Here is a 13,661-nt window from a genome sequence, read left to right on the forward strand (position 1 = left end):
GCTTTAGTTTCTCTTTTTGAACCCAAAAATATCAATGATGCTTTAAAGGATGAAAATTGGATTTTGGCTATGCAAGAGGAACTTAATCAATTTGAGAGAAATGAAGTTTGGACACTTGTTGATAGACCTCAAAATCAACCTATCATTGGCACAAAGTGGATTTTTAGAAATAAGTTGGATGATAAAGGTGTTGTTGTAAGAAATAAAGCCAGATTAGTTGCTAAAGGATATGCACAAGAAGAAGGAATAGATTTTGATGAAACATTTGCTCCCGTAGCAAGATTAGAATCTATTAGAATGCTTCTTGCTTTTGCTTGCTTCAAAGGTTTCAAATTGTTTCAAATGGATGTTAAAAGTGCCTTTTTATATGGTTTTATTGATCAAGAAGTGTATGTGGATCAACCCCCAGGTTTTGAAAATACAAAATTTCCAAGTCATGTGTTTAAACTTTCTAAAGCTTTATATGGTTTAAAACAGGCTCCAAGAGCTTGGTATGAAAGATTAAGTGGGTTCTTGATTGAAAAAGGTTTCAAAAGAGGTATTGTGGACACCACACTTTTTACTAAGCATGTGTTGAATGACCTTCTCATTGTGCAAATATATGTTGATGATATTATCTTTGGTGCTACTAATGAGTATCTATGTAAGGAGTTTTCCACCACTATGCAAAATGAATTTGAAATGAGTATGATGGGAGAATTAAATTTCTTCCTTGGACTTCAAATACATCAAACTCTTGAGGGAATCTTTATCAATCAAGCAAAGTATACCAAGGAATTACTGAAAAGGTTTGGCATGGAGGACTCAAAGCAAGTTGGAACTCCAATGTGCACTTCTACAAAGCTTGACAAAGATGAAGAAGGTAATCATGTGGATGAAAAGCATTATAGAGGTATGATCGGAAGCTTACTCTATTTAACTGCAAGTAGACCTGATATTATGTTTGCAGTTTGCTTGTGTGCTAGATTTCAATCATGTCCAAAAGAATCACATTTGAATGCTGTAAAAAGAATTTTTAGGTATTTGAAAGGTACATTAGACTATGGTCTTTGGTATGCTAAATCCAGTGAGTTTGCACTATATGGTTATTCGGATGCTGATTTTGGAGGGTGTCGTGTAGATAGAAAGAGTACTAGTGGATCTTGTCACTTTCTTGGAAATTCTTTAGTCTCTTGGTTTAGCAAGAAACAAAATGCAATCTCATTGTCTACAACCGAAGCAGAATATATTGCCGCTAGTGCATGTTGTGCTCAACTTTTATGGATGAAGCATACCCTGAATGACTATGGATTGTTGTATGACTGCATGCCTGTATTCTGTGATAATACTAGTGCTATAAATTTGACCAAAAATCCTATTCAGCATTCTAGGACAAAGCATATTGAAATAAAGCACCACTTTATTCGTGATCTTGTTCAAAAAGGTGAAATTTGTGTAAATTATGTTAGTTCTAAAGATCAATTTGCTGATATTTTTACAAAAGCTTTGCCATTAGATCAATTCATTCATCTAAGATCAAAATTAGGAATGTTCGAAAAATCATCATAAATTTTTCATTGCCTTCGGACGTCCGAAAGAGGATGAACGGACGTCCGATGATGTTCTTCAGCCATTTTCCAGATTGCACCTGTTCGGACGCAGCTGTCGGACGCACAACTTCGTTCGGCCGTCCGACAGTGCAACGGCTCATTTTTTTTAAAATAACTTTCTTCCTTATTTGCTTCAGTCTCTTCCTATTCTATCTCCTCTCGGACGAAAACCCTCTCTTCTCTCACTCTCAAATTCGTACCATTCTGTAGCTACCATTCCCAAATTGACTCAACCAAAACATTTCCCCATCGTTTGCGTTTCATTTCTCCTGATCATTTCACCAAACTGAGTAACACTTCGCAAATCCCCAAATTTTCCTCACAACCCTACTCTTGCATAACCGCTCTGTCAAATCTCGTTCAAGGTGTTTTTGTCCCAAAATCTCTGTGCGATTCACTTCCCTACTGTTGTGTGCATCATTTGCATCCTCCATTCCACACATTTAGAACAATGGTGAATCTAAGGGGAGGAAAAGTTACTGCCGGACGCAAGCATCCACTCAGGGATGAGGATGAGAATCTTCCTACTGTCAAACGGACATCCAAACGCTTCAAAAGGGGAGCTATCAAGGGTCAAATGTCACGACCTACTCCACAACCCACTTCTCAACCAGAATCTGGACAGGGGACCTCTTCTCAACCGCCTCCTAAATCAGTCCCTCTCCCTCCATTCTTTGATGATGCTGCGAAAGACAAATACGCCTGGATATCTCAGAAGGGTGTCATCCCTCAAAGAACTGTAAACCCCTCTGAATTTCGTTCCATAGGTTTAGAATCCATTCTAAGTCTATTTGATTTCCAGAAATGGTCGCATCTCATTTCCATGCCCAATGTCTACTATCCTGATATGCTGCATCAATTTTTTGCTAACCTTAGGAAAGGAACTGACCAAACTGAGATCATGTCTAGGGTAAATGGGGTAGACCTAATCTTTGATTCTGATACTGTGAATTCCATTTTAAAGACTACCATTGAACGTTTGTGCAAAGATAAGGTTGCTAATTTCTTTTCTTATGAAGAGCTTCCTACTGCTGCAAATCATTTTGATGGGACAAAAATGTTAACTTATTTCAAAAGAAGTTTTTCTTCACCTGCTGATGCTAAGTTAAATGATTTGGCTCCTGTGAATTTGATTGCCTTTTCTATCATTTCAAACTTGCTTGTGCCCACTGATGGCCATAGAACTGATGCAAACAAAATGGAGCTGTATCTTTTTTACTGTTTTCGAGAAAAAATTCGGATTGATTTTGGCTTTGTCATGTGCAAGTTTTTACTTCGCTATGCTACTGACTCTCGAAGAAAACTATCCTATGGGAAGTTTCTTCAAAAGATTTTTGAATTTTACAAAGTTCCAATTCTAGGTGTTTGTCCCAAAGAAGCATCTTCTTATGCTTTTACCAGAGCATATTTTGAAAGGAAAAATCTTATTTTTAAAGATAATCTGTGGGCATATAAGGGGGCATCATCTAGTGAACAAAGATCTAAGACTGTACATGATTCTTCACACTCACACCCATTCACCCTAGGAAGTCTACCACTAAAGCATCTTCCTCTTCCAGTAATGAGGTAATTGAGCTTCTTCATGAACTCAAACAGCATGTTCTTCTTCTAGAACATGGCCTAATGCTCACCATGTCTTCTGAGCAACAAGCTGCCTTTCTTGATAAAAAGAACCTTCTTTTTCCTCCACCTGTGGTTGAGGAAGTCTCACATGACAAAGAACCTCGAACCACTGATCCAGGTTCATCAGTTCCAGACCCGAATCCATCAACTCCTGTGACTCCTCATGGCCCTTCCACATCAGACAAAGGCAAGGCACCAATTGAAGAACCTACTGAAGATGATGAAGAAACTGATGAGGAAGACCTCTCTCAATATCAGCTCTCTCGGAGGACTCCTGGATCCACTTAGTTCATCATTTAGGACATTTGCATTCTGTTTGTCTCTTTTATGTGTTTGTGGTATTCAACAATGAATATGTATTGTAATGGATATTTTAAGTTTCTTTTGGTATGATCTGGTGGATGTTTAAGTACTATTTTGATGAATGTCTAAATATTTTGATGAATGATTGTCTATTCTGCTTGTGTGAATGTAATGAATTTGTGGATTGTATGATTGTCTATTGAATATGATTGTCTATTTTAAGTACTGTTTTGATGGATGTGTTGGATGGTGTCACCAGGATGTTGATTTGTGAACTTGTGTAAATTTGTGACTGTGTGGATGACAAAAAGGGATGTTGATGTTGATGTGATTTGTTGCCCTTTTGGGATGACAAAAAGGGGGAGATGGTATAATGATTGGATTGAGTGATGATTGGTGATTGATGATTAGTGATGTTAGGATATGTTGGATTGATTGTTTAAATTTGGATTGGCTGATATGCTTAATTGTTTAATGTTTAATTGTTTAACTCGGATGAGCAGCCAAGTGAGGGGGAGGTTTTCAAAATTTTTAAATTTTAGGATTCACTAAGACAGGGGGAGTTTTCATTTCAATCATCAATTTCATTTCAAACTTTTGTTTTGTCATCATCAAAAAGGGGGAGAATGTTATTCTTGGTTTTGATGATCACAAAAGTTTGTTTACACAGACCAAGAAAGTGAACACTTTGATCAGGTCTGTTGGAACAAAGAAAGCATATGTTCGTTTATCTCCTGACTACGTTGCTTTGGATGTGGCAAACAAGATTGGAATAATATGAATGAATTTAGTCATTGTTTTGTTTTCGATCAAAGATATTGTCTTTTAAGTATGTCGAGTTTGTTATTCTTGATACTTTGAAATATTTGTCTAACCTTTCTCAAATACAAGTGTTTTTTGTCTATCCAAGAATCAGGTTCAAATATGTCATGAAATGTAAAACAACCAAAATGAGAAGCAAAAACAGGACAATCAGGTCGGACGGCCGAAAGGAAACTGTCGGACGTCCGAAAAGATAAAGAACATCAGGAAGGAAGCACCGTCGGACGCTCACATGGAAGCATCGGACGTCCGGAAGGATCGGACGCTTGCCATCGGACGCTAATCAACCGCATCGGACGTCCGAAAAATTCCAAGATAACTTGCTAGCTCTCGGCCCAAGGTCGGACGCTGTGCTGTCGGACGACAAAGAACTTATCGGACGTCCGAACCTCAACTTGGCTATCATCGGACGATTGGTTCGGACGATGATTCGATCGTCGGACGTCCGACAGCCCCAACGGCTAGTTGACTCTTCAGCTGCCTTCTATCCGTTGGAAGCATTGATGAAGCCCATTTCTGGATCCCTTTAAAATCAAACTGGTCTGAACGAAGTAGGAACTTTTGCTCACTTTGTTTACAAGTTCTCAAGAGATATTTTAGCTAGAAAATAGTCTCCAAAGCAGATTTGTATTAAAGTGGTGTGAATTTCTGTTGAGCATTTCTTTTGTGGTTGAAAGGATCTTTAGTGTAGCTTTGTTGAGGGTTTTCTGAGTGATTGTAAAACTTCCTAGCTTGACTAAGTGAGGCTTAGGGCAAGGAGGAAGAGCTCCCTCCATTGTACATCTAGTTGATCTTCGTTCATCAAAGAGAAGTTGCTCTTCCTAGTGTTTGGTCTTCAAGTTTGGGTAAAGCTTGGTAGACACTTGGTTTGTTTCTCTATTTTATATTTCTGTTTAATAAAATCTTCATTGCTTATCTGTACTTGCTTCTCTGATTAATATTGCTATTGTCTTCTAATCTACTTGGTTGATCATTACTAAAAAGGAAGGTAAATTTTCATTAAAAAAAAAATGCATAAACTTGGTTAAGATTTTAATCAACCAATTCACCCCCCCCTCTTGGTTGTCTGTGGGACTTACAAGATCCAATGATTAAAAAAAAAAGGTAACAATTGATTTAGTTTATTTGAGTTAATTGAAGCTTTTGATATAATTTTCAAGTCCAAGCAAACCAACTTCCAAGATATACTTGTTATAATTAAAAAAAAAAAAATACTAGCAGCAGACAAAACAAAACCAACAAACAACTCCCGAGATATGCACTAATGTCCATTTCGTTAAGGCACTGATGTCAGTCACGTCTTTAAGACAAGTAGATAGCAAAAGCGTTACATCATTGCGTCATGATTAATACAGCTGCAAAGACAGGAACGGTGGGAAAGAAGCGGAAACTTTGGAACCTTGAGAGTGAAACGGTACAATTTCCAAAAACTTGGTAGTGAATAAATGTCCTGTCACAGCCTCTTTATGTTCTCCTCTCCTTTAAATTAAAATAGAGTAAATTATATAAATGTATTGTTGCTGATAAAACAAAAAAAAAAACAAAGAATAAATGTCTTTCTTCTCAAATGAATATAAATGAGCTTGGTGAAATTGTACTGAAGGAAGGATCATATATGTAGAATTCAAAAAATTTCACCAAAAATATATAGGACATATAGTATTTCATAAAGTTAATATACATAATAAGGAGCCAATTTACACACGTATAAGTATATGCATGTGAAAAAAAGAGGAATAAATCCATAATATATTATTAATTACACGTAATAATAAAGCTATCAAATATCACACTTCTCAATTAATGATAATAATAACACTCCTATTTGTAGATGACCTAGTAAACAAGTCTTACAATAGAAAAAAAATTTTAATAAAATATTAATTTGTAAATAATAAAACTACCACAACTTAATTTCAATACAATTACTAAAACCTTAATTTGACTAAAACGCTTTGGAAAAGCCACCATTTTTCCTCAATAGAACGCTGGCGGCTACATTTTTTTTCCGCAATAGAAAAGCCACGTTGAGATGGAGGGTCTGATTTAAACCACCACCGGATTAATTCTTAAATTAATGTTAAAAGTCTAGTATGACAAATTATAATATAATAACAAGAATAATTGCTAACTTTTGTCATCCATTAGCACGGCAAATTCTTCAATATCTTGAAGATTAAAGTGCATGAACTAATTAGGTTTTCTTCTCTCCAAAATTTTCTCCCCATTATGATATGTCACAAGTTGCAACTTCGTTCCTTCGTTCCTTCTTTTGATTTGTTTTACCTCATGCTTCTATGTTTATGAACTTTTTATTTTGCTCAATTTCATTGTCACTAATTGTTTCACAACTATAAATCATTGAATCACTTGATTGAAAAACTTTTGTTTTGTATAAATTTAAGTTGATAAAAAAAAGGAGAAGATAAAAAAAAAAACACCCCATTGGCTATCCTTTACCACTTCACAATATTTTAGTCTTTTTGAATCTTTTCCACCCATAAAGTGCCTTAATAATACTAACAGCAGTTTGTCATTATCCACAAAAACAAAAATATCATGTCAGAATTTGTATCAAAGTAATCAAACTTCTAACTTATTACTACTATATTTGGATGTGTCTTGGTATCCTTTTTACTCTAATAAAAGAATATATATATATATATATATATATATAAACATAGAGATAATGGGATAATAATACAATATATCTAAGGTACAATTCTTGCAATTAAGACTAACTTCTTGAAATATAACAAAGAACAAAAAGTTGCTCATTTTAATTCATTTAATTTTTATCATTTTTTAGTTGGTTTTTTGGGTATCCATTGAAATGGTTTCCAGGCCATGCATAATTAAATTAAATAAACACATACATACCGGAAACTTTAATGCCTATCTGCTTTTCCTTGCACCTTTAAGCAAAGAATATTTCATGCCATCCGACAAATCAAATCGGACAGACATGGATGAAGTAATTGCTTTTCCTTGCCCATCAATCAAGAGGAAGCAGGAAAGATAGAATGTTTGACCAGAAGAATGTACAATTTCTTGGCATGGATTTGGATATTTCTTATGTCATGTTCTATTTGCTTAAACAATGAACATAGTTGTATTAGTTGTTTAAAAGTCATAATTAGACAAATCAACTTTTGCAACTAATTCGATCAGTCATTTAATTAAAATCCAGGATTCGATCAGTTAATTTCAAACCAAATTGTATGTTAGGGGCTCAATGGATGCCGCCAATGATCATCACTTCTGAATCTGTTATTGCAGAAAATTCAAGAAGAAAAGATTGATGTAGCTTTCAAACATTGACTAAGAACAAATATAATAGGACACTAATTACAAATAGACCCCCCTAAAAATTATGAGAGATAATTAAAGGAATCCGTCATTTCATAGATAGAAAAACCAGCACAACAAACTGGACTTTAATAATCAGGGTGTTATTTAATTAGTATCTATAGCTTGATAGTGAAATTCATCTGAAGAAGTCAGGGATAAATAAACACACAACCATGAAAAAGAAAATTGAACAGTCACATAAACTTTTATGGAGCCGAAGAATTAAAATCCAACAACTTCAAAACAATAACAAATGAGTAGTATTAGTAAGTTGATAATTAAAATATTCATTATGAATAGTAACTTTGGAAAAAACTCGTAACCAGATTAATTATAAAAATAAAAAGTATGACAGCAAACTTTGAAAAATAATGATAAACAGCCCAAAATCTGATTTTTGCACGTTACATAGCCGAAACACAATAGATGGTAAATCAACTTGCACGTGATTCATGTAGGCTTTGTTGGTGGAATTTGACAATTTGAATTGTATATTACTACTCTTTAATAAAACAAATAACTTTTACCAAAATAATGGATAGCAGCTTTGGAAAATGCAAAGGGTTTTAGGGAAATTAAAAGAAGCATGAAATTCTTTTTGAAAGTTCAAGCAAATCTTTGTCAATTATACAGAACCTTAGGCATACTTTAAGCATAGAACACAAAAGGAAAACTCAATTGTGGGGTTTTTTATTCTTTTTTTTGCTAAGCTAGAAGATGGGTTTTTACCCATTAATTTCTCGTCATTTTGTTTAAATAGAATCTATGTGTTAAAAGCTCAGGCCTTGTTTGGATTATAATTTTTTGTAGAAAAATTTTTATATTTTTTGTAAACACATTTTCCAATTACCATTTTACCTCATATACATTAAATCGTTACAGTGTATATATATATATATATATATATATATATATATATATATATATATATATATATATAAACTCTTAAAAATAACAATATAAACATAGAGTGTTCTTATGTGTTTAAGCTTTCTGTACCATATGCTGAGAATTTTGAATTTTTCTTCTGCTTTTTTTTTTTTTCTTGTTTGGGTTCAAAGTCCCATATTTATTTGCTTAATCTAACTACATGTCACTGTTTATCTCACCGTTTGTAAGCTAATTGTAATCATGCGAGTTATAATATATGCTAGTATTGATATATATTATCGTGTCTAGGTGATGAACTTATTACAAGAAAAAAGAAGAAGAAGAAGAAGAAGAAGAAAAGCTATTTATTTGATGAACATTGTTGATATAAAGTCCTTAAGTACCTCAATTAATTCTCTCAAAAGAATGTATACAAAAGGACTTCATCAGAAGTTTCACTTCAGCTACTTGATCAGTTACTCATAGTAACAATCAGTAGCTTTATTAAAAATTTAGAATGAAAAAGTTAAATTAGTTTAATCTGATCATCAAGTTTTAAAAGCATCAGCAACTTCCAGAAATTAAATGGACTTTTTCCCTTTCTCCTTTTCTGTTTGAGTTGGATTGTGATTGAGTAAAAGAATTATCACCTTCAATTGGTGGTGGCCAAGCAAAGCTACATGCACCTTCAAGCAAAGAATATGAACATCACATCAAACAGAAAGGTGAAGCAATTGCTTAGCAATTGCCCACAAATTAAGCAAAGAGTAAACAACAAATTTTTTGGCAATATCATGTGGTTGCTGGCCTTATCTTCATATAATTGGGATCATTGCAAATTCTTAACAGTTCATCTCAAACTTTTAGAGGGAAAAGAAAAAAGTCCAAAATGGTGCTATCAGTTGTTCAAACAGCAGAAGAAATATCATCTAGTGCAATTAGCTCGGTCTTTGCCTCTAGATATGTTCAAGATCCCATGCCAAGGTTCTATTTCAACAATTATGTTATATGTATTTTGCTCTATTTTTATGGGTTTTTTTTTTTTTTTACATTAATATCATCTATTGGAAGGTTGTATTTTACCTCTTGAGAGTATTTAGTACCAGTTTTGTTTGTTGAGCGTTACTTATTTATTAATTTTGAATTACTTGCTCTTGCTTAATTTTGTCTTCTCTCTTTTATTTTTTCTTTTTATTTTTTTTTTTGGTAAGGAACAAAGTAAATGATTGTTGTTGTTGCTATTTCATTGGCACTAATGAAAGTGCCGTACGTTTTATCTGTTTTCAGGTATAGAATGCCTGAAAACACTATTCCAAAAGAAGTTGCTTATCAGATTATCCATGATGAGCTCCAATTAGATGGGAATCCAAGGCTTAATTTAGCCTCGTTTGTTACAACTTGGATGGAACCAGAATGTGACAAGTTAATGATAGAATCTATGAACAAGAACTATGTAGACATGGACGAATACCCAATTACCACAGAGCTACAGGTAAATTATTCATCATATTATACATGGCATGTAAGTTGATAACAAAAAGATATATGTATATAGAAGCACATAAAATAGCTAAACTTGTCATGGGCACACCTCTTTTTTTTTTTTTTTTTTTTTTGAATTTCTTTTTGGGGCCTTGCAAAGTTGGTCACCATAGATACATGTAAGTTGGTCCATATTTTCTTTGTCAAAGTTAGACATATATATATTTTTTAAAAAATCAAAAATATTTTTAAATTATTCTTTTGGATTATTAGAGTTAAATTGGAATTTTTGTGTGAAATTTATGCGCAAATGTTATTGAGGGTACACCAAAATTCCTTTTTAAGTGATTTTGTGAAAAGAGTAAATATAGCCTTTTTGGGTCAATTGAGTGTATTTGCTATTCAATTTTTTTTTCTTTTATTTAAATTTTGTACTTTGTTATTCTTTCCGAATTCCTTTTTTGCTTAATTTTTTTTCCTAGTACAGAAGGGGTGGGATTAATTTGAATCTCTCCAAATTCTTAGTCAGCATGAACTACGTTTTGCAGAATCGGTGTGTGAACATAATTGCAAACCTTCTAAATGCTCCGTTGGCTTCAAACAAACAAGCAATTGGAGTTGGAACAGTTGGGTCATCAGAAGCAATTATGTTGGCAGGACTGGCGTTCAAGAAAAAATGGCAGAACAAAAGGAAAGCAGAAGGAAAGCCTTTTGATAAGCCTAATATTGTTACTGGAGCAAATGTGCAGGTATCATTCAAGTATCTCATTATGTTTTCAGCAGAAGATTATAGGTTGGATTGGACTAAAAAATGGGAGTTTTTTTTTTTTTTTGGTAAAAAAATTATCACAAGCACATTTATATTTCAAATTATAAGAATATTTTGAATATATCATTGATTGGATTTGCAGATAGATATCACTAATTTTTTTTATTGTCATATACCATTTATTAAAAGTCGATTTTTTCGACCGAGCATCCGTAGACATTTTGATTGGAATTCAATAATTATTGTGGATGTCAATTATATTTATATAGTAGTATGTATTTTTCTTTAGTATTTTAGTGTATAAGATCATGCTTTTGGACAGGTTTGCTGGGAAAAATTTGCAAGATACTTTGAGGTGGAGTTGAAAGAAGTAAAACTAAGTGAAGGTTATTATGTGATGGATCCAAAGAAAGCAGTAGAGATGGTGGATGAAAATACAATTTGTGTAGCAGCCATTCTTGGATCCACCTTGACAGGAGAATTTGAAGATGTCAAGCTTTTGAATGATCTCTTAGCAGAAAAGAACAAGAGGACAGGGTAGTAACAAATAATTAACCATATATTTTGCTGCTTATAACTTAGCATGTGTTTGACAAAATATTTTTCTTTTAAATTTCTTTTCCTTTTCTGATGACTTTTCTTGCAGATGGGATACGCCAATTCATGTAGATGCAGCTAGTGGGGGGTTTGTGGCACCATTTATATACCCAGAATTGGAATGGGATTTTAGGCTGCCATTGGTTAAAAGCATCAATGTAAGTGGACACAAGTATGGCCTTGTCTATGCTGGGATTGGTTGGGTTATTTGGAGGAGCAATGAGGACTTGCCAGAAGAACTTGTTTTCCACATAAATTATCTTGGAACTGATCAACCAACCTTCACCCTCAATTTCTCCAAAGGTACATGTACGTACTAGAGAGACATGATTAAGATAGATGAGTCAAAGATAAATCACAATAATTAAGCACGGAAAAATGCTAATCGTACTCTCACTGTCATTTTTATCATATCATTTTTACGTATTAGATTGTATGATAAAACAAATGACGAAAGTGCGCGATCAATAAAAAAGTAGACTGCGATTAACAAAGATTTATTCGAGATGTCAATATTCTAGCGACCACATAATTAATGCATTATTTCCACCTTATACACATATGGTTTTAAACGACCAATTGTTTTGGTTCTTCTTTCAACTCTTAAATCTAGTAAACCTCTCCTAACTGAATAACTTGGGATTTGCAGGATCCAGTCAGATTGTGGCGCAATATTATCAATTCCTGCGCATGGGGTTTGAGGTAAACTAGGCACTGAACATTTTTTGTTACTCCACCTTATTGGTTACTTATATAATAAGGTTTGAGATGAGTACAATTGTCCTTAGATGCAATTGGTGCGGTTATTATACCTTTTTTTTATGATTTGATATATATATATTTACATAACTTTATTGTATTTTTTGATTTGATTTATACTCGCATAACTTTATTAAATGGTCGTGAAATACAATAAAATTATGCGAATGCACACCAAATCATGAAAAATAAAATAAAATAACTGCACGAACCGCACCTAAGGCCAACTGTGCCTATCTCAAACTCACTTATATGCATAAAACTAAAGGAGCTAAGTTGGAATAAGCTCTGCAAAATTTTGCATTTTTGATAATCAAGGAAAATTTTCCTTTGTTTGTTTTGAGAAACATCAAAATTTGTGTCTTAATTCTGTAAAAATGGTATTGCCAAAAACATCAGGCGATGGATTATCATCATAATTTTGAATTTGATACTTTATTATTACAAGGTAAATGACATCTTGCTATATAGTATCTCAACTTTTTAAAGTGCCCATTAAGTCCCTCAAAAGTAAATATTGATTACATAAATAAATGAAATCCTTTCTTGAAATTCTGTTGATAAAACATGAACTCAAAATTTCACACATTTTGACAAATTGGTGCAGGGCTACAAAAGAGTGATAAGAAACTGCATGGAAAATGCGAAACTTCTTGTAGATGGTCTAAAACAAACAGGTCGTTTTGACATTATCTCAAAAGAAAGAGGACTACCACTTGTTGCCTTCGGATTCAAAGACACAAACAAAAGCTTGGCCTTTGAATTATCAAAAGCCTTGAGACACCATGGATGGATTGTTCCAGCTTACACCATGCCTGCAAATGTTGAACACATGGCTGTCCTCAGGGTTGTGGTTCGTGAGGATTTGGGAAGACAACTTGTTGAGAAGTTAGTTTCACATATAAATGGTGCATTGCTAGAGCTCGATGAAACAACAGATGCTGTTCCAAAGATTTCATTTACCGTAGAAGTTAAGTCAAGTGATGAAGATCAGCATCACGAGTCTAGACATGATCATGAGGGCTCGTTGCATCTACCAACGACTTCAATACATTGGAAGCAAGATAAACATGACAGGATTCAAAAAAAAGTACATATAAGTGGTGGGAAAACCAATGGTGTGTGTTAAATTTCATCTCGTGAATAAGTCTTTTGTGAAAGATTGGATGTTGTAACATGGGGTGATCACCACATGTGTAATTCATTAGGTAAATCCAAAAGAGATTGTAAATTTGTTTGTGCTTATTCTAAAATTAATTTACTCCTTCAAATTAATGTGCCTATGACATTGATAACTTGATACTGAAAAATCATCTTTGAATACTAAACATATTGACAGAAACTAGACCCAAGAAGCTAACACCCTTAATGAAGAAAGGGTTCTCAAAATCATCCATCCTGTCACCTAAAGATCAGCCAGAAATTTGGCTTCCAAATGGATCCAGGACTAACTTTCAGTCATCTTTACAAATTTGCTAGAAATTTTTCAAAGAGTC

General features: G+C 33.7%; 1 protein-coding gene across 1 annotated transcript; it reads left to right on the forward strand.

Moving 5' to 3' along the window:
* The first annotated feature begins 9,340 nt into the window (after positions 1 to 9,340).
* LOC113715683 (glutamate decarboxylase) lies at positions 9,341 to 13,446 on the forward strand. Its single transcript, XM_027239969.2, has 7 exons — positions 9,341 to 9,542; positions 9,846 to 10,050; positions 10,589 to 10,789; positions 11,132 to 11,346; positions 11,456 to 11,709; positions 12,056 to 12,108; positions 12,773 to 13,446. Exons 1-7 carry the CDS (start codon positions 9,448 to 9,450, stop codon positions 13,292 to 13,294), a joined length of 1,545 nt encoding a protein of 514 aa, XP_027095770.1. The 5' UTR covers positions 9,341 to 9,447; the 3' UTR covers positions 13,295 to 13,446.
* Positions 13,447 to 13,661: the final 215 nt, after the last annotated feature.

The sequence above is a fragment of the Coffea arabica genome, chromosome 11c, assembly GCF_036785885.1.
Source record: "Coffea arabica cultivar ET-39 chromosome 11c, Coffea Arabica ET-39 HiFi, whole genome shotgun sequence".
Taxonomy (NCBI): Eukaryota; Viridiplantae; Streptophyta; class Magnoliopsida; order Gentianales; family Rubiaceae; genus Coffea; species Coffea arabica.